At 30.2% G+C, this 22,201-nt stretch overlaps 3 protein-coding genes and 1 long non-coding RNA gene across 8 annotated transcripts in view; 1 reads left to right on the top strand and 3 right to left on the bottom strand.

Annotated features, from left to right (window-relative positions):
• RtGEF (Rho-type guanine nucleotide exchange factor) overlaps positions 1 to 15,362 on the bottom strand; it is a 101,922-nt gene extending 86,560 nt beyond the window's left edge. Inside the window, exons 1-2 of one of the 5 annotated variants that reach the window (XM_075297505.1) lie at positions 15,279 to 15,296; positions 14,468 to 14,609 (exon numbers count right to left, since the gene is read on the bottom strand). The gene's annotated coding sequence lies outside the window, so the exon portion shown is untranslated. Of the gene's footprint in view, positions 1 to 14,467 lie in introns of all 5 variants that reach the window. The other 4 variants (XM_075297508.1, XM_075297504.1, XM_075297509.1 and 1 more) reach the window with 4 other exon arrangements.
• A 413-nt stretch (positions 15,363 to 15,775) lies between these two features.
• Positions 15,776 to 17,494, bottom strand: LOC142227142 (uncharacterized). Its single transcript, XR_012719794.1, has 4 exons — positions 17,163 to 17,494; positions 16,734 to 17,097; positions 16,338 to 16,669; positions 15,776 to 16,273 (listed from the first exon to the last, which is right to left on the bottom strand). It is a non-coding gene; the product is annotated as an uncharacterized LOC142227142 (long non-coding RNA).
• Positions 17,495 to 19,186: 1,692 nt separating this feature from the next.
• Positions 19,187 to 21,004, top strand: Nufip (nuclear FMR1 interacting protein 1). The gene has a single exon (XM_075297502.1). It carries the CDS (start codon positions 19,283 to 19,285, stop codon positions 20,948 to 20,950), a length of 1,668 nt encoding a protein of 555 aa, XP_075153617.1. The 5' UTR covers positions 19,187 to 19,282; the 3' UTR covers positions 20,951 to 21,004.
• On the bottom strand, positions 20,989 to 21,679 carry MED11 (mediator complex subunit 11). The gene is made up of 2 exons (XM_075297503.1): positions 21,513 to 21,679; positions 20,989 to 21,451 (listed from the first exon to the last, which is right to left on the bottom strand). The coding sequence occupies exons 1-2, from the start codon at positions 21,583 to 21,585 to the stop codon at positions 21,018 to 21,020; spliced, it is 507 nt and encodes a 168-aa protein (XP_075153618.1). The 5' UTR covers positions 21,586 to 21,679; the 3' UTR covers positions 20,989 to 21,017.
• Positions 21,680 to 22,201: the final 522 nt, after the last annotated feature.

Here is a 22,201-nt window from a genome sequence, read left to right as displayed (position 1 = left end):
AGTATTTTGGTATTGATTCCGAGCCAAAGATGCGGTTTCTTTAAAATAAAGAAATCTCATTTATCAAATTTTCATTTTCTTTTCGCGGTTTATTAATAAAAGTACTCACGTACAAACAAATGCCATTTAAAAAATCCAAATTGTAAATCCAAAAACTTTAAACCAAAGACGTTAAATCCTTAAAATAAGTCTTAGCCTATATTTGAAGCGTTTTTACCTTAAACCTAAAGTTTCAATATTTCAGTTAATTTAAGGACAATATCTTCAAATAAAAAATTCGTTTCTTTACATTAAGGAAAATTTGCATTAGTTCAAAGACATGCAACTTTAACGGAGGGACGCAAATTTACAAAATTTGTTTCCTAAATTTAATGAAAAAATTTTTGAAGCAAATATTATAAACTTTTAATTAAAATTTCATTATTTTAAAGAAATTTGTCCTTAATATTTTGTAAATTTCGTATCCTAAAATTTAGGTTGCGTAACCTTTAATATCACGTAAATATTTTTTTCAGTGTACTACACATTTTTTAATAAAACTTTGACGTAAATCTAAAGGAAAGTCAAACTATAATTAAAATCGCAAATATTTTTTTCAGCGTACTACATATTTTTTAATAAAATTTTGACGCAAATCTAAAAAAAATCAAACTATAATTAAAATCGCAAATTTATGAAAAATTTAAACTTTTGTAAGATTATAAGAATATTAATTCATCTAACCGACAATTAATTATAAATAAATTAAAATTGGAACAAAAAACAAATAATTTCCTCAATTAAAAACTTAAAACTTAACGTATCTGCCACGTAAAGCGAGGTCTAGAATATTTCGACCAAAATCAGTAAAATTTTTAATTCAAATAGAATATTAATTAACAAGTTCCGAAGAAATCAAGTAATTCAAATAATTTGTGTTTTTATGCCTTTCGCCATTACTTCGTTATTCCGGTTTTAACACATCGAAATATTGGTTTCAGACCCTATAAAGTCTATATATTCTAGGTCGTCGTGAAATGTGCGGTCGATCTACCTATCTCCGTATGGTGAAATGACACTAACTTCTGAACAAAACAAGTTATCGACTTGAAACTTGGCGTAAGTAGTTGTTATTCATGTAGGCCGGATGGTATTGAAAATGGGCCATATCTGACCACATTTAGGTATATCCCTTATATAAACCGATCCCCAGATTTGATTTCAGCAGCCTTGTGAAACACCAAATTTCAGATACGGTTAAAATTTTGTACGTGAAATTAGTGTGTGGTCTCCAACCATCATGAACAAATTAGTCCATATCAGTATCATATCATAATTATATATAGCCCCCATATAAACCGTTATTCAAAGCCATATATTGTGACTCCCAAACACATTTAGCTGTATCCGTTTTTACCATCGGATAGAGCACTAAAAGATCTATCTTTCACATATAAATCTGGAACCCCATCTTTTTCCATTTGGCCACAGTGGTCACTTTTCTCTTGAGGTGAAGTGCGTCCACGTTTTTCCAAGCCATATATTGAGACTCCCAAACACATTTAGCTGTATCCGTTTTTACCATCGGAGCCACCGTGGTGCAATGGTTAGCATGCCCGCCTTGCATACACAAGGTCGTGGGTTCGATTCCTGCTACGACCGAACACCAAGAAATTTTTCAGCGGTGGATTATCCCACCTCAGTAATGCTGGTGACATTTCTGAGGGTTTCAAAGCTTCTCTAAGTGGTTTCACTGGAATGTGGAACGCCGTTCGGACTCGGCTATAAAAAGGAGGTCCCTTGTCATTGAGCTTAACATGGAATCGGGCAGCACTCAGTGATAAGAGAGAAGTTCACCACTGTGGTATCACAATGGACTGAATAGTCTAAGTGAGCCTGATACATCGGGCTGCCACATAACCTAACCTAACCTAACCTACCATCGGATAGAGCACTAAAAGATCTATCTTTCACATATAAATCTGGAACCCCATCTTTTTCCATTTGGACACAGTGGTCACTTTTCTCTCCAGGAGCAGTGCGTCCACTTTTTTCCAAGCCATATATTGAGACTCCCAATCACATTTAGCTGTATCCGTTTTTACCATCGGATAGAGCACTAAAAGATCTATCTTTCACATATAAATCTGGAACCCCATCTTTTTCCATTTGGCCACAGTGGTCACTTTTCTCTCTGTTTCGTATATGCAACATTACTCCGATTCGGAAGATTTCTGGCAAAAGGTTTTCATTCCAATCGAAAGCTATCGTTTCAGTTTATCTTTGGTTAAAATTTGGCTTTTCTATCTCTTCCCGTTTGGCCAATTTGTGCCAATTTCTACGGAGGATTATATCGCAAAAAAAATTTTATTCGTATATAACTCATTTTTTCACATATAGGTGGCGCTGAAACGAATTTTCATATACGGATTTATTTTCCCTTACATGGTCTGTATTCCTATTTTTTTATTTTATTTATTTTTAGATTTGATTTATCTAACGCGTTTTTCACATATAGATGGCGCTGAAACAAATGTTTATATACGGGTTAATTTTTATTATTTATTTATTTGTCATATACACACACAAAAAATTTTTCTGATTCAATCACGAAATTAATTGATTCAATTAATTTTTAATTGAAATGTCTTCAATCACAGAAACGATAGTATCAATTAAAAAATTAATTGAAGGTCAATTAAAAAGTTAATTGATCCAATTAAAAAATTAATTGATACTATTATTTTTGTGTTTGGTTTTTGTTTTAATTAAAAAAATTTGTTGAATCAATTAAATTTTTAATTGAATATTTTTTTAAAACTCAATTAAAATTTTAATTGGAAAATTTTTCGTGAAATTATTTTGTGTGTATTTCATATATATTTATATATTTGAGTAATTCAAAGCTTTTAAAAGGCCAATTAAATATTTCCTCACATTGAAAAGATGATAAGATTTAATAAATTATAAGGTAAGGTAATATTTGGTATACATGTATCTACAAGTGCTAGCCAATGTGAATACGTCACTTTTTGGTATGAAACAGTCCTTATTATTATTTTCAATACAATGTAAATACACACTATTCTTGGATATTAAATTGTTGGTGTGGTTTGGGTGCAATATTTTTTCTGGCACCACCAACTGGAGATTTCTTCGCATGTGAATTATATTTAAATATGGACATTGTGAAATTAAATCAATTTATGTTTCATTTAAATCTTTTATTAATAATTCAATTGGTTGGTTTTAAATAACGATTTGTAATGGGAATGTATAATATCGGGGGTAATGTTTAATATTAACAATAATGGATAATTTGTGATGTGATGGTGGGTGCTGGATGGATAGAATGTTCACCACTTGATAATTTTTTGAAAAATTGCAGGCGCATTAGTAAATGCCAGTTTTGGTTGTTACTGTAAATTTCCTCCATTAAGATGAGGGCCAAAAAGAGAAGTGTGACATAATGGGTGAGGGATTTTTGTTTTCTTCGATATATAAAATGTATGATTTACTTAAAATTCTAATATCATCTTCCGTTTTTGATATTTTAAGAATAAAATTGGGCAAAATTAAACTGGAAATACTTTGGCAAAAAAATGTTTTTATATTTTATTGATAAAATGGGGAAAAAGAAAATTGGAAAATGTTTGTAAAATATACTTTGAATAAAAATGTTGTATTTTAAAACGAGTTTCTTCAAGGTAAGTGACCAAATTTTATGGAATTAAATTATCTTTCGGGAAGAGAACAATTCGATATATCGAAGAAAGCCCTGACTCACTATGTCACACTTCTCTTGGACTGGGCCATGAGGGATGGAAAATTTTCTTAAAAGAGAGCTTGTATATGAGAGTAATTTATATGCTTGGTTAGAAATTAGTTTATATACAATCATGTGTCATACATCCAAAGAAAAAATACTTTTCTGAGGAATGAAATCTTAGACAAACGAAATTCTTATAGAGCAACTAAACCCGAATTTGTGACAAGTGTACCAACGATTTTATCTAATGACTTACTTCAATTGAAATTTTTTGGCAATAAAAAGAAAACTTAGTTTGTCAAAAATTTCGTTCCTCAGAAAAGAAAACTCTTCTTTCAGTGTACTTTCTTCAAAATTCACCAATCACGTCTGAGGCATAAGAAATTTCATGAGTCAAAAATCAGCTTTTGTCTAATTTATAATAAATGCATACTTTATAGAAAAAATAATATGTACATATTAAAAATTTCATTTTTTTTTTTTAATTTCATCAAATTTTGAATATTCCAAAAAAACGACAACAATGTCGGTAGACCTTTAAATATAGTACATGTCTATATTAATATTTTTGTTCTGTTCCAGTGGTCCGATTGACTCATGCGAATATTATCTATAGACAGAGGATTAGTTGACTGCGTGTTAAAATATTTAAGAGCTTTGTCTGTGCCAAAATAATTATGCAAAATATTCGCCATGACATATGTCAAACGCCGAACATAGTACAAAAGAAAAAGTGTTATATTAGACATGTCAATGCCATTGGTCATAGAGAAATTTTTCTGACGAAAAAATATAAAAAACATCTTCTATCCAATATTTGTACACAAGCAACTCCTCTATCCTTAAGTTTAAATTGAATTTTGTATGCTCTAAACAAGGAAAAACGGTTTTGTTCTGCTTTGAATTGAAAATTTATATATTTTGCTTTTCCATGTCTCAATGGAACTCTGTACTTTTGAATTCATCTGTTTTTAACACACAAAACGTCAACAGGAATTGTTGAAAGAAAAACTTTCACAGACACAATATTTTTGCATTTATGGCTTTGTGGAAGTGGTGCTCGGTGAATGCTCCGTTTGTATCTATGAATAATTTAAATATGATTGGTCACAGCTTCCTTATTTACAAATAACGGCGATGAAGCTGCTCTGGATGGATGCTATTAATAAGGGACTAGTACACTGAAAAATTATAATCTACCTGACTTTCATTTATTTCAGATTTCGACTCCGGCTGAACTAATTTTTTTAAAACACTTCACATTTTTGTAACTAAATAAGTTTTTACGCAAATTAGATTCCATTGTGTTATTCATTCGATCAATGTGCGGTATGACTGTAAATGAGACGCAATTTCCAATTATGGAGATTATTTTATATATCCTACCCTAGCAGGTGGGCTGAATCGAACCATTTTAATGCTCACCACCATAAAAATTCATTTGAAATATTTTTTTTAATTTTATTTAAAGGCCTTATACCTATATACATATGTAGAATAATGAGATTTCTATAGAAAATTTTGTCAAAAGTTTATTTCTATAGAAAAAGGTGTCAAAAAATGTAATTTCTATAGAAAATTTTGCCAAATTTCATTTCTATAGAAAATTTTGTCAAAATTGTATTTCTATAGAAAATTTTGTCAAATTTTATTTCTATAGAAAGTTTTGTCAAAATTTTATTTCTATAGAAAAATGTGTCAAAAAATTTTATTTCTATAGAAAATTTTGTCAAAATTTTACTTCTGTAGAAAATGTTGTCAAAATTTTATTTCTATAGAAAATTTTGTCAAAATTTTATTTCTATAAAAATTTTGCCAAATTTTATGTCTATAGAAAATTTTGTCAAAATTTTATTTCTATAGAAAATTTTGTCACAATTTTATTTCTATAGAACGTTTTGTCAAAATTTTATTTCTATAGAAAAATGTGTCAAAAAATTTTATTTTTATAGAAAATTTTGTCAAACTTTTATTTCTGTAGAAAATTTTGTCAAAATTTTACTTCTGTAGAAAATTTTGTCAAAATCTTATTTCTATAGAAAATTTTGTCAAAATTTTCTTTCTATAAAAATTTTGCCAAATTTTATTTCTATAGAAAATATTGTCAAAAAATTTTGTTTCTATAGAAAATTTTGTCAAAATTTTATTTCTATAGAAAGTTTTGTCAACATTTTATTTCTATAGAAAAATGTGTCAAAAAATTTTGTTTCTATAGAAAATTTTGTCAAACTTTTATTTCTGTAGAAAATTTTGTCAAAATTTTATTTCTATAGAAAATTTTGTCAAAATTTTATTTCTATAAAAATTTTGCCAAATTTTATTTCTATAGAAAATTATGTCAAAATTTTATTTCTATAGAAATTTTTGTCAAAATTTAATTTCTATTGAAAATTTTGTCAAAATTTTATTCCTATAGAAAATTTTGTCAAAATTTTATTTCTATAGAAAATTTTGTCAAAATTTTATTTCTATAGAAAATTTTGTCAAAATTTTATTTCTATAGAAAATTTTGTCAAAATTTTATTTCTATAGAAAATTTTGTCAAAATTTTATTTCTATAGAAAATTTTGTCAAAATTTTATTTCTATAGAAAATTTTGTCAAAATTTTATTTCTATAGAAAATTTTGTCAAAATTTTATTTCTATAAAAAATTTTGTCAAAATTTTATTTCTATTTTAGCAAAAATTTTATTTCTACAGAAAATTTTGTCAAAATTTTATTTCTATAGAAAATTTTGTCAACATTTTATTTCTATAGAAAATTTTGTCAACATTTTATTTCTATAAAAAATTTTGTCAAAATTTTATTTCTGTAGAAAATTTTGTCAAAATTGTATTTCTATAGAAAATTAGCCAAAATTTTATTTCTATAGAAAATTTAGTCAAAATTTTATTTCTATAGAAAATTTTGTCAAAATTTTATTTCTATAGAAAATTTTATTTCTATAGAAAATTTTGTCAAAATTTTATTTCTATAGAAAATTTTATTTCTATAGAAAATTTTGTCAATATTTTATTTCTGTAGAAAATTTTGTCAAAATTTTATTTCTATAGAAAATTTTGTCAAAATTGTATTTTTATAGAAAATTTTGTCAAAATTTTATTTCTATAGAAAATTTTGTTAAAACTTTATTTCTATAGAAAATTTTGTCAAAATTTTATTTCTATAGAAAATTTTCCTATACCTCTAATACATATCTATCGACTGATATATCATAAATATACTTTTGCGAAATTGCCTAATAATTTATAAACATTTCCCATATTTATACCCTGCGATACTCCAAAGCATTCGCCGATTTAAATTTTAAGTCGAGAGATTTTGTAGAAGCCTTAAAAAATTCTGTCCAAATCGGGTCAGTTTTAAATATTGGTTAATGGGAACATAAACCTTTATATAAAACACTCAACAAATTTGAATGACTTGAGATGGTATCGAAATGTAGATCTAAAAACAATGTGGTGCGTGCAGTTTATACTATAGTCGGTCCGCCTGATGTCAGACTTTCCTTACTTGTTTTTTACTAAAATTGTGTTTCGTCCCACAACGTTAGATTTAAATTATAAGTGCATAGATTTTGTAGAAGTGTTAAAAATGTTGTCCAAATCGATTCAGATTCAAGTTCATGCATGTGAGACAATAAACCCTTTTGTAGCTCGCAACTAATTTGAAGGATTTCAGATGGTATCATTTTTTTTGGTCCACAATGTGTTGAAGGGTATAATACAATGAGCCCCGTCCGACTTTGAACTTTACTTGTTTATAAATACATATACTGAAGACTGTTGGTATCTTCTCATATTGTATGGGAGCCACCGTAGTGCAATGGTTAGCATACCCGCCTTGCATACACAAGATCGTGGGGTCGATTCCTGCTTCGACCGAACACCACAAAGTTTTTCAGCGATGGATTATCCCACCTCATTAATGCTGGTGACATTTCTCAGGGTTTCAAAACTTCTCTAAGTGGTTTCACTGCAATGTGGAACGCCGTTCGGACTCGGCTATAAACAGGAGGTCCTTTGTCATTGAGCTTAACATGGAATCGGGCAGCACTCAGTGATAAGAGAGAAGTTCACCAATGTAGTATCTCAATGGACTGAATAGTCTAAGTGAGCCTGATACATCGGGCTGCCAACTAACCTAACCTAACCTAACCTAACCTAACCTAACCTAACCTAACCTAACCTAACCATGGGTTTTTATATCATAATTTAATTTATTAAACATAGGACCCACATTCCATTAAATTTAAAATATAGAGTTCAATTTGCATCAAAATGACATTTAGTTATATTACCCGGAGTCGACTCTGGAGTCGGAGTCGAGCAAAATTGCCTCGACTCCACAGCCCTGGTTATAATCGAGTTTTCAGAATACTAGTGGTAGTGTTTCAGTAGCATACCGGAAGTGCAATTCGAGGCAATTCGTGGCCAAGGTGGCTCTACGTAAAAACGACTTATTTTCGTCGATTATTTATTTTAACTCATTTTGCAACCAAGCCCAATTGGCCATATACGGTTCATATATTTTATATAAATTTTGCCTTTCTTATGCTCGAGAAACAAAGTCGGGGAACAGTTTTCAAAATAGCTATCAGCTTTTTCTTTAAGTGAGCTGTATTGAGCTTGAGCTCTTACTCATGGAATACGATATGTGAATGAGTAGCTCTAAAGGCAACGATGCTCTGACGAATTACCCTTGATAGCCATTATATCCAGTGAAAAGTAAAGAAACGCCTAACATTTTATAGAAGAAAAAAATGTACAAGTGCGACTACAACAATAGCATCTTTATGTGCTCTCGCTGTTTTTTATAATCCCGTCTCGCAGCTAAGTAGACATTTATTCATGTACGTGTATGTGTACGTGCTTGCTCACCATAAACTCTTTCAATAATGCTCCTTTTGGAGTTTCCCCCCAACTCATATCTCCATTTTGCAACCATGCCATTGGCAAAATTAAGGTTCTTTTTTTTCATGTCATTTCTTTGTAGAATGGCCGTATTTTGCCTTGTGTCTATCAACAGATGTCAACTGAGTTTATATGGATGATGTTAGTGATGTGGTACCGAGTATGAGTGATTTCTTATATATGGATAGAAGTATTTATGCATTTTCCCTTTGTTTGTTTGTTTTTCTTTTCGTGTCATCTCCATTTGTTTGGCGCATACAATATTTAAGAGTAATATAAATTTTTCATTATATGCAACCGGCATTATTTACTCATAACACTTTGCGTCAGATGTATTATAAGCAATTGAAAACGAAGAATGCAAAAGGATTTCCAATATATTTGCACAAAATAGTTGGATGTACGATTGTGTGACAATGCAGAGGATTATTTTAGTTTTTTTTTTTTTAATTGAAAATCCATAAGAATAAAAATATTTGGTAGATTTCTTAGTACAAAATGTTGGATTTGTTGTTGCTATAATTATATTCTAATGTAATAAAATGAAAAATAAAATTCGGTGGTATGTCCTCTGTTAATACACCACAAAATAATGTCTTTTGACTTTTTTCTTTGCACATATCTAAATAAAATAACAACAATATTATTTATATGTGCTTCAAAATGTAAGGTCTTGTTCTAACATTCCAAAAAGATCTTCAGTGTACAGAAAATATAATTTTGGTAAATTCATTCTACTTTTGCCGTTTTATTTTTGTATTCAGCGTGTATACTTAAATTAAATTCCTACTTTAATGCATATTTTCAGCATAGTTGTAGGTGAACTCTTCAACTATGGATATCCACTTCAAGGTGTCTCCATAGTCAATATTCCACCATAGACCCTAATTATTTCTCAATTGCGGTTTTAAACTGGGAGTGTTACAATCTCTTTTCTATGAGAAATTGTTGCCCTTGTGTTACACTACTTTTCCCTTCGGCCCGCTTCGCTGTGCCTTCCAAAGCGTATTTCTAGGAATATTTTGCGTTAACTTAGTCAACCATATCCTTCGTGCTGAACTTTTTTTTAAAGTACAGTGGAAGACTTGAATTCTTTTTAAAAAAATCCGACTACGTGCTTTTTCGTTTATAGGTACAATGCATATGTAAAACGGTTCGTCCTAAAAAATGTCGGGGAGAGGGTGTACCCTTTCCTCCAAATGTTTTAAATAATGTTCTGTATTCAAGTAGTTGGACAATCTTCTATATTTCTTGTGAATTTTAAGTGTGGTTTGTCAAGGAAAGGTATCCTTCTCCTCAACATATCTGAAAATTAAGCACTACATTATAACAGCATACAAAGAATTACTGTTTCCCATCCAATAAATCGGGAAAAGCAAAAGTAGTAAAAAATTTTACCACATTAACATTTGTTAAAATGTTGGAAAATGATGCACCCTCTACGTTGGCTGCCAATTTCATGTAAATTTAAGTTCTTTACTAAAAAGAAGTCTAGCAGAAGCCTGTGCATAAAATATGTCATAAAATTATGTATCGAGTTCCCATTTACAGAAAACCCTCTACTTTCAATTTAAGAAAAAAAAACGGATAACCGGATAACGGGAACCCTCTCCCCACCTTCGCTCTACTCCGACCTGATATCGGACTATCATATACCCTATATTAATTTCACAAACTATTCAATGGTCCCTATAAATTCTATCGAAGTAAATCGACAAAGTTTATTTGAATTTTCCCCTTCCCCAACCAGATATCGAAAAATCATATACTAATTTAAAAACCATGTATACATTTAATCACCTCCTCCCACGTTCCCTGTAAATTTCAAGTAGATCGGAGATGTTTAAATTTTGCTCTATTGTTTTGAAGGGACGTAACTTTCCCCGATACAATATCGACAAACACCGTAGTGAATAGCACCCCTAACTTTCCCTGAAAATTCTTGAAACTTTCCTTCAAGTGTGGGGCAAGGAAGGTTGCCTCTTCGTTCATAACCTTCCCCCACTGCCTTTGTTAATTTCAAGAAAACTTAAGAATTTTTCTTTTTTTTTGCAGCTTTAAAGGAGGACCTCCTCCCCGACCAAATGTCGAAAAGTGATGTAGCGTATCTTTTGTAAACGTCCCAGAAAATGTCAAGCAAATTATAAGCCTAAAGGGTAAAGGGGTGGCGCCCCTCCCCGACCAAATATCGAAAAATAATGTAGCGGATTTTTTCTAGATGCCAACCCCAACATTCAATGAAAATTTCAAGCAAATCGCATAATTTTGTTCCAAGTTTCAAAAAGTAGGGCAAGGGGGGAGACCTCCCCCGTCCACATATGAAATCATCAGGTACCCCATATTAATTCCATAACATCACCACATGTTCTCTGTAAATCTCAGATAATTTAGAGAATTTAAGTTTTTTCACACTTTAAAAAAAAGTCGAACAAAGGGGAGGTGCCCCTCCGCCACCAAATATCGAAATATAAAGTAGCGGATCTTTGTCTAGATGCCAACCCCAACCTTCAATGAAAATTTCAAGCAAATCGGTCAACTTTGGTCCAATTTTCAAAAAGTCCGACAAAGGGGAGGCCCCCCTCCGCGACCAGGTGTCAAAAAATTAGGTGCCCTATTTTCACCACATGAACGCCCCCTACGATCTCTGAAAGTTTCAAGTAAATCGGTTCAGCCGTTTCGGAGCCAACTCGGAACATACAAACAAACAAAAAAATAAACAAACATAGATTGAATTTTATAGATATAGAAGAAGATTTTGTCAAATTTTTATTTTTTTTTTTAAATTTCGTCAAAATTTTATTTCTATAGAAAATTTTGTCAAAATTTTATTTCTATAGAAAATTTTGTCAAAATTTTATTTCTATAAAAAAATCGTCAAAATTTTAATTCTATTGAGAATTTTTGTCATAATTTTGTTTCTATAGAACATTTTGTCAAAGTTTTATTTATTTATTTTATTTATTTATTTATTTATTTATTTATTTATTTATTTATTTATTTATTTTATTTATTTTATTTATTTATTCAACCAAAATTTTGTCAAAATTTTGTTTCTATAGGAAATTTTGTCAAAATTTTATTTTTATAGAAAATTTTGTCATAATTTTATTTTTATAGAAAATTGTGTCAACATTTTATTTCTATAAAAATGTTTGTCAAAAATTTAATTTCTAAAGAAAATTTTGTCAAAATTTTATTTGTATAGAACATTTTGTCAACATTTTATTTCTATAAAAAATTTTGTCAAAAATTTAATTTCTAAAGAAAATTTTGTCAAAATTTTATTTGTGCGGAAATTTTATCAAAATTGTATTTCTATAGAAAATTTTATCAAAATTTTATTTCTCTAAAAGATTTCGTCAAAATTGTATATCTATTGAGAATTTTTGTCATAATTTTATTTCTGTAGAAATTTTTGTCAAAATTTTATTTTTATAGAAAATTTTGTCATAATTTTATTTTTTATAGCAAATTTTGTCAAATTTTATTTCTATAGAAAATTTTGTCAAAATTTTAATTCTGTAGAAAATGTTGTCAAAATTTAATATTTATAGAAAATTTTGTCAAAAATTTATTTCTATAGATTTTTTTTTTTAAATTTTATTTCTATATTTTTTATTTCATTTCTATAGAAAAAATGTTCAAGATTTTTTTTCTATAGATATTTGTCAAAAATGTTATTTCTTATAGAAAATTTTGTCAAAATTTTATTTCTATAGAAAATTTTGTCAACATTTTATTTCTATAAATTTTTTTCTCAAAATTTTATTTCTATAAAAAATTTCGTCAAAATTTTATTTCTATTGAGAATTTTTGTCATAATTTTATTCTATAGAAAATTTTGCAAAAGTTTTTTTTTAAAGAAAATTTTGTCAAAATTTTATTTTTATAGAAATTTTTGTCATAATTTTATGTTTATAGAAAATTTTGTCAACATTTTAGTTCTATAAAAAATTTTGTCAAAATTTTATTTGTGCGGAAATTTTATCAAAATTGTATTTCTATAGAAAATTTCGTCAAAATTTGATAATTTTTGTCATAATTTTATTTCTATAGAAAATTTTGTCAAAGTTTTATTTCTAAAGAAAATTTTGTCAAAATTTTATTTTTTTAAAAAATTTTGTCATAACTTTATTTTTAGAGCAAATTTTGTGAAATTTTATTTCTATAGAAAATTTTGTCAAAATTTTATTTTTATAGAAAATGTTCTCAAAATTTAATATTTATAGAAAATTTTGTCAAAAATGTATTTCTATAGATTTTTTTTTTTAATTTTAATTCTATAGAATTTTTGTTTTAATTTCATTTCTATAGAAAAAAATTTCAAGATTTTATTTCTATAGATATTTGTCAAAAATGTTATTTCTATAGAAAATGTTGTTAAAATTTTATATCTATAGAACATTTTGTCAACGTTTTATATCTATAAAAATTTTTCTCAAAATTTTATTTCTTTAGAATTTCTGTTTTTAATTTTATTTCTATAGAAAATTTTGTCAAAAATGAATTTCTGTAGGAGTTTTTTCTATAGAAAATTTTATCAAAATATTATTTCTATAAAAATTGAAGTAAATCTTATTTGGGGAGGTATATTTTACAAAAATCTCTCAAAACATCAAGAATTTTACTAATCTACCAAACAGTAAAACAACTACCATTTTTGATAGAATTCTACCAAAAGTGGCTACCGTGGATGAGACTTCCAGAAAAGGGGCAAACAATTCAATCCGCAATGGATCACGATTCTTTTTTGTATCATAGAAGCGGAATTATTGAAAATAAAATTTAATATTAGATTCAGATGTATTTAAAATTGCCGAAAATTAGCAAGAATGAGTAATTTTTTGCTGGGATATTTTAAACCAATCAAGAGATGTCTGAAAGATAGGTTGGTCGCAATCAAATTTTATTTTTATAATTTTTTTTAAAGTAATTTTAATGTAATTCTTTATTTTGAGTATCCCTATAACCGTATTTGGCCATTTCGGCTTGGTTGTAACATGAGTTAAATAAAAAAAATGAAAAAAATTCAGAAGAACCCCACTTGCTTAAAGGATTATTAAAATATGTTGGAGTATGTATTTAAAAAAATGAAATTAAACATTTCACTAGTAGGTCATTTCCAAAACATGGATGTCGACTTTTAAATACCACGACTAACTTTTGAAAAGTATTTCAAAGATTGACCGTATAAATAATGGCCATGTTATATTTTGGCACATCTGTCAATTGTCCATATTAGGCCAATTTTCTTCCAAAGAGGCCTAGTATGCTTATTTCTCTGCAAACACATGCCTATGTCCCGAACCTAAATCTAAACTGATTTTTGGGATAGAGCACGGGGTCATACTATAATTTTCGAAACGTTCCGTCAACCATGTAAGGGAAAATATATTCGTACATGAATATTCGTTTCAAAATCCGAGAGATATGAAAAATGAGTTATGAATGTAAATCCTTAGATCCTGCTGGATTTTAAGCAAAAGATTCAGGAAATAGTTAAATTCTATGTTAATATACCCGCTTTCTTAAATGTCCAGAAATTTTAGTTGGATCTGATCTCTTTTACTGCATCTACCCTATAGAAAATAATCATTTTCAAGATACTATAACAGCACTATTCTGGAATTATTGCTCCATATAAATGGTTGTAGCATTAACATAATTTTAAAATTGCTTATCTTAAATAGACATAGCATTCTTTAGTTTATCTACTTCAAACGTCGAAACATAAAAAAACTACAAATGGAAGAACGAATGAAATAGTGTAACAAGTACATAAACATAGAGAAACAAACAACTTACTTGTTGGATATCGAGTTTGATGTTTTCCACTATTGCGATGAGATTTTGTATCTCGTGTTGTTTGTTTTTACACAGGCGGCGGTGGCGTTAGAAGAACCCCCTCGCTTCTCTAGATGATGCTGGGATGGTGCAACTTAATAAACTTTTTTTTTCAGAACATAAAAAAACAAATCAAGTTGTGTGTTTTTATTTAATTGCGATTGTGTAAATATGTGGTCGCATGCATATGTATTTTCGAAATCTAGCAATAGAATCAATCAACAAATGCGGTTGTTTCTTTTCTTATATTTTTTGCCTTATTAAAATTCAAATTATCAAAAACCGATATTGTCGTATCGTTGCCGTCGTTGTTATGTGTCGTAGGAGAGATGTTGTGGGCTGCTGTATATCGACAATGTTGTTGATGATTGCTGTCGATGGTAATGATGATGTTTGCACGAATGTATGTATTGTTGTGTTGTTCTTCCTCGCAGAAAGTAATGAATCCCCCAACCCAATATGTAATAATTTTACATTATTAAGTTGTGATGTGATTTTTCCACTTCTAGCATTTCATTTTTTATTTACTCAATATAATTATGCAAGTACATACTATCAGCCGCTACTACATATATATTTATAGGAAGGAAGAAAATCTTCAAGATTTTACACGCAAATTGTATTGGATGAGTAATTAGGTTTGTTAATTGCTTTTATTCACTTCCACCGTTATTCCACCGTTTGAACTCGTCACGATAACTTCACTTTTCGCACACACTCCTGTTAATTATTTTTCAATATATTTTGAATAATTAATGACAAAAACACATACGTTTTAGAAATATTTAACCAGCTCCGTTCAATTACTCAACTATTTTTAGAAAACAAAAAAACAGAATCAGGCAAACTTTGACAGATATCTATTTGCACAATGGTAAATAGCCAAACGTATCTCAGCGATACGTAACGTTTCATACCGGCAAACGTATCCCAATAAACACAGCCCAATAAACACAAACGTTTGAAAAATACTAAAATTCAATAATTTTTCAAACATTTTTTCAAAGGATTAGGGTAATATTCAAGTTGAGAAATTGTTGAGAAAATCGCGTTCTCAACAAAAAACAGACATTACCCTCAACAGTAAAATTCAACACAATAGCAATAATTTCTCAATTGTAATCCTCAAATTGAAATGCATCGCTACTCAATAATTTCTCAAACAGTTTTCAATGTGAGAAAAATAAAAAACTAGCATTGTTGCGAATACTTTCAAACCACAATTTGTATGAAAGTCAATCCTAGTTCTAACTGAAAGTCAATATTAAATTTCTAGGGATTATGTAAATTTTATTATTTTTTCGTTAACAAATATAATAATCTTAAAAATAACATTAATAATATATGAAAATAATAATATTATACCAATCAAAATGTAATTATCTTATTAAACGTATTACTAAATAAAACTATGAATACAACTTTAAATATCTTAAACATTTTTACATGTATAATTCCATTTCCTCCATAATGTTGGTGTCATTAATATGCTGGCAATTTGAAATAATTACTATCGAGGAACTTGCTGGCTTGTGTGTTAGAATAGATTCCAGCAAGAGGAAATCACAAAATATCAAACTGATGACGGGATGTAAATTGATGTAATGCACATTTTCATCCAGAAGTTCTTGATATAGGAATTGTTGTACTTTGTTTTAATTGGTTGCACTTTGTAAGTTTTCTGAAAACTTTTCTTTGTTGTTTCCTTCATCGGTTTTTCATCGGCCAACATCTTCCAAGAATATACCATTCAATGATTTTAGTTTTCTGCAAAACAATCGAGTTTTGTGATTTCCATTATGTTTTCATTTCACTTTTTATTTTGACTTACCAATTTGTATTTCTTCCAACTGACCACGTACTTCGTGATTTCCTCAAGAACGTTGGTGTTACAAAATTGTTGTTATTAAAATACTGGCAATTTTCAGGAACTTGATGACCAGATAATTGGAATAAATTTCCAGCAATTTCAATTCACAAAATAACAAATTAAACCGATGATGCACATTTTCATCCAGAAGTTCTTGATATAGGAATTGTTGCACTTTGTTTTAGTTGGTTGCACTTTGTAAGTTTTCTGAAAACTTTTCTTTGTTGTTTCCTTCATCGGTTTTTCATCGGCCAACATCTTCCAAGAATATACCATTCAATGATTTTAGTTTTCTGCAAAACAATCGAGTTTTGTGATTTCCATTATGTTTTCATTTCACTTTTTATTTTGACTTACCAATTTGTATTTCTTCCAACTGACCAGGTACTTCGTGATTTCCTCAAGAACGTTGGTATTACAAAATTGTTGTTATTAAAATACTGGCAATTTTCAGGAACTTGATGGCCAGATAATTGGAATAAATTTCCAGCAATTTCAATTCACAAAATAACAAATTAAACCGATGATGCGATATAAATTAAACTATCGATGTGATGCGAATTATCATCCAGTAGTTGTTGATATGGAAAAGCATAAATACCAAGTTTTTTTGGTTGCACTTTGATTTATGGAAACTTTCTCTTCTCGATAAGCCACTACCATTTTTCATCGGCCAGCCTCTTAATGTGTCCAAGAATCAGCATCCAAATATTTTAGTTGTCTGCAAAGAGATTTGAGTTTAGTGACTTCCTTCAAGTTTTCATTTCGTGTTTTAGTTTTACTTACCAATTATTATAAGCAATTTCAATTGATTATTAAAAAATTTCCACATTTTTGTATTTCTTCCACGAACTTTGTTGTCCAAAGTAGTATTGAAAACCATGTGGTTTTTCGTTGCATTTCAGGGTAGTGTTTTGTCAAAGTTTTCTCCAATTATCTTCAACACATTTTCAAAGTTTTCGTCAACATTTTGCCAAATTGGTTGTAATTCGCAAACAATTTGAAGATGAATTGAAGATGAGCTTTTTCAAGTCAAGTTGAATTTATGTTGAAAATGATATTTACCCTCAAACTGAAGAGGTGTTGCATTTGAAAAACGCTCATCCTGTGTTTATTGGGTTGGGAGGATGAGCGTTTTTCAAATGCAACAACATTTCAGTTTGAGGGTAAATATAATTTTCAACATAAATTCAACTTGACTTGAAATAGCTCATCTTCAATACATCTTCAAATTGTTTGCGAATTACTTCCAATTTGCCATAATGTTGACGAAATCTTTGAAAAGGTGTTGAAGATAATATGAGAAAACTTTGACAAAACACTACCCTAAAATGCAACGAAAAACCATGTGGTTTTCAATACTTATTTGAGCAACGAAGTTCGTGGTCAATTGCAAGAAATAAAAAAATGGAAAATTTTAGACAAATAACACTAAATGTATATCTCTTTGCAGAAAACTAAAATTATGGATTCTACGTTCTTGATTAACTGGAACTGCTTCAAATAGTTTATAAAAATTGGTACGTCAATATGAAAAATTAAATCAACACTTTAGAGAAGTCACTAAATTTAAATCTCTTTGCAGAAAACTAAAATCTTTGGATGCTACATTCTTGCAAACATTAAGAAGCTGACCAATGAAAACAGAGTGGCTTATCGACAAGAAACAGTTTCCAGAAACATTACAAGTACAACCAATTAAAATTGTTAAAAACAACAAATTGTTGAAATCAACAACTTCTGGATGAAAATGTGCATCACATCGTCAGCTTAATTCATATGCTATTATCAGTTTAAAATGGATATTTTGTGAATTCGTTCTGCTGGAAATCAATTCTAACACGTGGTCCAGTACGTTCCTAATTTGAAATTGCCCACATGTTAATAAATTTTAATGCTGTTTTATGACACCAAAAGGAAGGAAAACGAATTATCAATACAAAAGTGTTTACTAATAATGTTTAAGATATTTAAAGTTTTGTTGTTTGTTGTTTTTTTTTTTTTTTTTTTTTTTGTTCTTATTTGTTGATATGTTTAATAAGATTATTATTTATCAATTGGTATTGTAGTGTATTATGTAGTGTAGTGTATTATTATATATTTTATTTTGATGAAAATTAATAAATTATACAAAATTCATAGAATTTTGGCTTTGACTTTCAATTTGAAGTGGGGATATCATTCATAAAAATTTAGGTTGAAAAGTATTTGCAACGATGTTAATTTTGAATTTGACTCACATCGAAAATTGTTTGACAAATTATTGAGTAGCAATGCATTTCAATTTGAGGATAACACTTGAGATATTATTGCTAATGTGTTGAATTTCACTGTTGAGGGTAATGTCTGTTTTTTGTTGAGAACGCGATTTTCTCAACAATTTTTCAACTTGAATATTACCCTAATCCTTTGAAAAAATGTTTGAAAAATTGTTGAAATTTAGCATTTTGCAAACGTTTGTGTTTATTGGGATACCTACTCATGCGCCATACAGATTATAAGTTTATCCGGACGACAGTGTTCGTGTCGCACAAATCCCAAATGTTGGCTACATTATAAGGTATGCTCGAAGATATAATCGATATTGCTGCTTGCAATGGGGACCAGAAGTGTAAACATAATACTCGAATTCTTGCTTTTCGAGATTTGCAAATCACATTTATATGCGAGTGTGAGATTTCAAATGTGAATGCAGTACTAGTACGAATGTCAACCCTACAAAAGTGCATACAAATTTTACATTGCGGGAGTGTTTTTTTATTCGGCAACACTGTTCCCTTATATGTCAAACTTTATTCTTATTGTTTCTTTTTATTGTTATTCTTCGTCAAAGAACCAAAACATTGGGACACACGTTTTTTGTTTATAATTCGAATTGAAACATTTTCCTACGACAGTACGTTATAATGGAAAAGTCATTTAAATTCACTTTGCCATCCCCGAATTTTGGTTTAAAAAAAGATGATAGAACCAAACAAAAACCCCATTTCCTTACACCGTCTGGAATGACTTTACTAACACGTGAAAAACAGCCACCCCCAATGTATGGGAAACGGGGTGCTACAGTACCAGGGAGATATTTAACGCCTGTTGCTCCTACTCCAGTTCCAATTGCAGATCCTGTAAAGCAATACTGTGAGCCTTGTGAAATGGAATTGGGATCTTTACAAGACTTTAAATACCACCGATCTCAACATGAAAAGTGTCCCGTAGATGGCTGCCAATATCGTGGCCACCCTACAGTTATGGATAAACATGTACAAGCCCTCCACAATTCGGGTCTTTTTGACAAATTTAAAAAGTTAAGTACTCCTGAAGAAATTGCTGCTTGGCGAGAAGAGAGACGTAAACGATATCCCACTGTGGCAAATGTGTTAATGAAACAAAAAGCCCAGGAACAAAGGCAAAAACGTGGTGAGCGATTGGAAGCCAATAAAAGTCGGTTTGGAAAACACGACGACAGGAAGAGGGCTATACCTAAAAGTGACACCAAAAATGAAGTCGATCTAACTCCAGATGTTCAACAGAATTTGAAAAATAATGAAAAGAAAGGCAGGAATAAAAGGCGGCGAAAAGGTAAACGAGATAAAAAAGAAAATAATACCAACCAAACAACTGCTTCCAGGGTATCAGCACAGGAAAGCACTTGTGATGACGAGAATCAGGAAGTGGGTATTATGTTTCCTGGAACTCTCAAAATGGAAGGATACAAACACTTTAGCCGAGAACCGGATAAACCTGTTAATGCCCTTTCTGGTCTTATTGGTATGTATGGTTCCGACGACGAGACAGATGAAGAATTTCTCGAAAAAGAAGATCCTGATGTAAAATATAGCGGCACCTGCAATAGCAATGATGACAAAACCCAATTAGAAGGACGTGAAGAAGAATGCAAATCAATAGATTCCACAACAATACAAACAACAGAATCATGTGATACTTCAAATGAAAATGACTTTTTCAACAAAGCGACGACTTTAGAAGAAAATAAAAATAATTTAGCGAACTCAAAAGTCAATACAATTTTATGCCAAAATAACGTTTTCGCTGAAAGTGAAACAGGTTCCCAATCCGAAAGTAATAAATCGAGAGACAACGTAAATGAAAACCATTATCCTAATTTAGTTCCAGAGGCCTCTCATGTTGATGAACAGAATACAAAACAAGACCAAGTGAGTTGCAATCTTGCAGTGACAGAATCCGATCTTACCCTACCCCAAGAAAAATCTTCGGATGAAGGTCCAGAGGAAGCGTCAATTATGCGATGTATTCCCGAATATAAATGTGAGAAGGAAATATTGATAGCGCCTTCGTCATCTGTCATTACAGCCAAAGATAAATCCATCCCAAAAACTGCTGAAGGCAGTAATAGAACGAAGAAAGTTTTAAAGAGAAAATCAGGTTTAGATACCCGAAAAGCAAAGGTGCGTAAGCAAAACACCATGTTGGAGAAGCTGTTGGAAGCAGATATTAGACATGAACGCAATGTACTACTCCAATGTGTACGTTATGTATGTGAAAATAAATTCTTTGGGGTGGGTGCCTCAACTGCAGAAAACAATGCGCTGCAGTAAAATATTTTTGTTGGACGTTAATAAAAGTGAAAAAGGCATTTTGTAGAAAAATTATGTACACGTGTTTTTAATTTCCACCTCCTTGATTCATATTCACATCTTGGGTCATTAAACCTCCTACCGGATTTGTATTTCCACCGCTAATGTTCTGATCTTGTTGCATAGTTTGTTGTTGCATTTTACTAAGAGCCGCCGCGGCATGTTGCTGCTGACGCTGTTGTTGCTGCTGTCTTGCTGCATGTGTATACTTGGCTTTCGTTTCTTCCAGTTCTCTTACTCTGGAACGGACATGGGATATTCGATGCCAAGCCATTTGCAGTACCTTAGCGGAAGCGTATCCTGAACCCTCATGCGGTTGGCCCGTTGACACTTGGGTCAAATAATTGATTTGTTCACTTAATTTCATTTCAACATTTTGTAGAGACTTGAGAAATTGTGCCGTTTGCGTTTCTGCATTTTTTTGCGATGATTTTTCTTTGCTTAATTCTTGCAATGATTGTCCTGTTAAACACAAGAATATGAGTGACTGATATGTTTAATATTTTCCACAATTTCTTTTTACCTGCACTTTGTAAACATAGAATTATCTCCTTTTCTATATCATCCAATACATGTATTTTTTCCAGAGGATTCATAACTATTTTCTTCTGATTTTTAATGTTTATTCGGCATCAACAAAATTGACCATTTGTTTATGACATTTAGCATTGTTGCCAACTCCTCAAATTATGGTTTGCCAAAGAGAAATGAGGAAAATACTTCAACGTAAAGTCAAATTACACTGGCAACACTCATACAATTAGGATTCTTCACACAATTCACAATTCGTTTTTCATGCCGCACTTTTATTTGGACGACTTTTTGGGGGTTTTATATAAGGGCTGTTTTCTTTTAGCACTGGACATGCTAAGCCGTTAAGGACTAAAAGAAAACAAAGTACTCGTTTATCCAGGACATCTCCAAAAATATGCAACACAGTCATCAGCTGTTTAAAAACAATCACAGAAAAGAAGTGAAATCTTGCATTTTTAATGTATGAAATGCTCCAATTAGTAATAAATATTTACTGCTGCTATTATTTATGACACTGTATCACTTTGAATTTCATGTTTTTCGATAAAATAGCCACAATAAATTGCTATTGTGAATCGAAGAAGCGTCACTTTATCCAAATACAATCTGGCAACATCGGCGCGACTTGCACTGATGAGATGTTCTGGATAGAACACCAGTGCAACAATGTTCTGGATA

This window comes from Haematobia irritans, chromosome 2, assembly GCF_050003625.1.
Source record: "Haematobia irritans isolate KBUSLIRL chromosome 2, ASM5000362v1, whole genome shotgun sequence".
Lineage (NCBI taxonomy): Eukaryota > Metazoa > Arthropoda > Insecta > Diptera > Muscidae > Haematobia > Haematobia irritans.
This window is presented reverse-complemented; position numbering and strand designations above follow the sequence as displayed.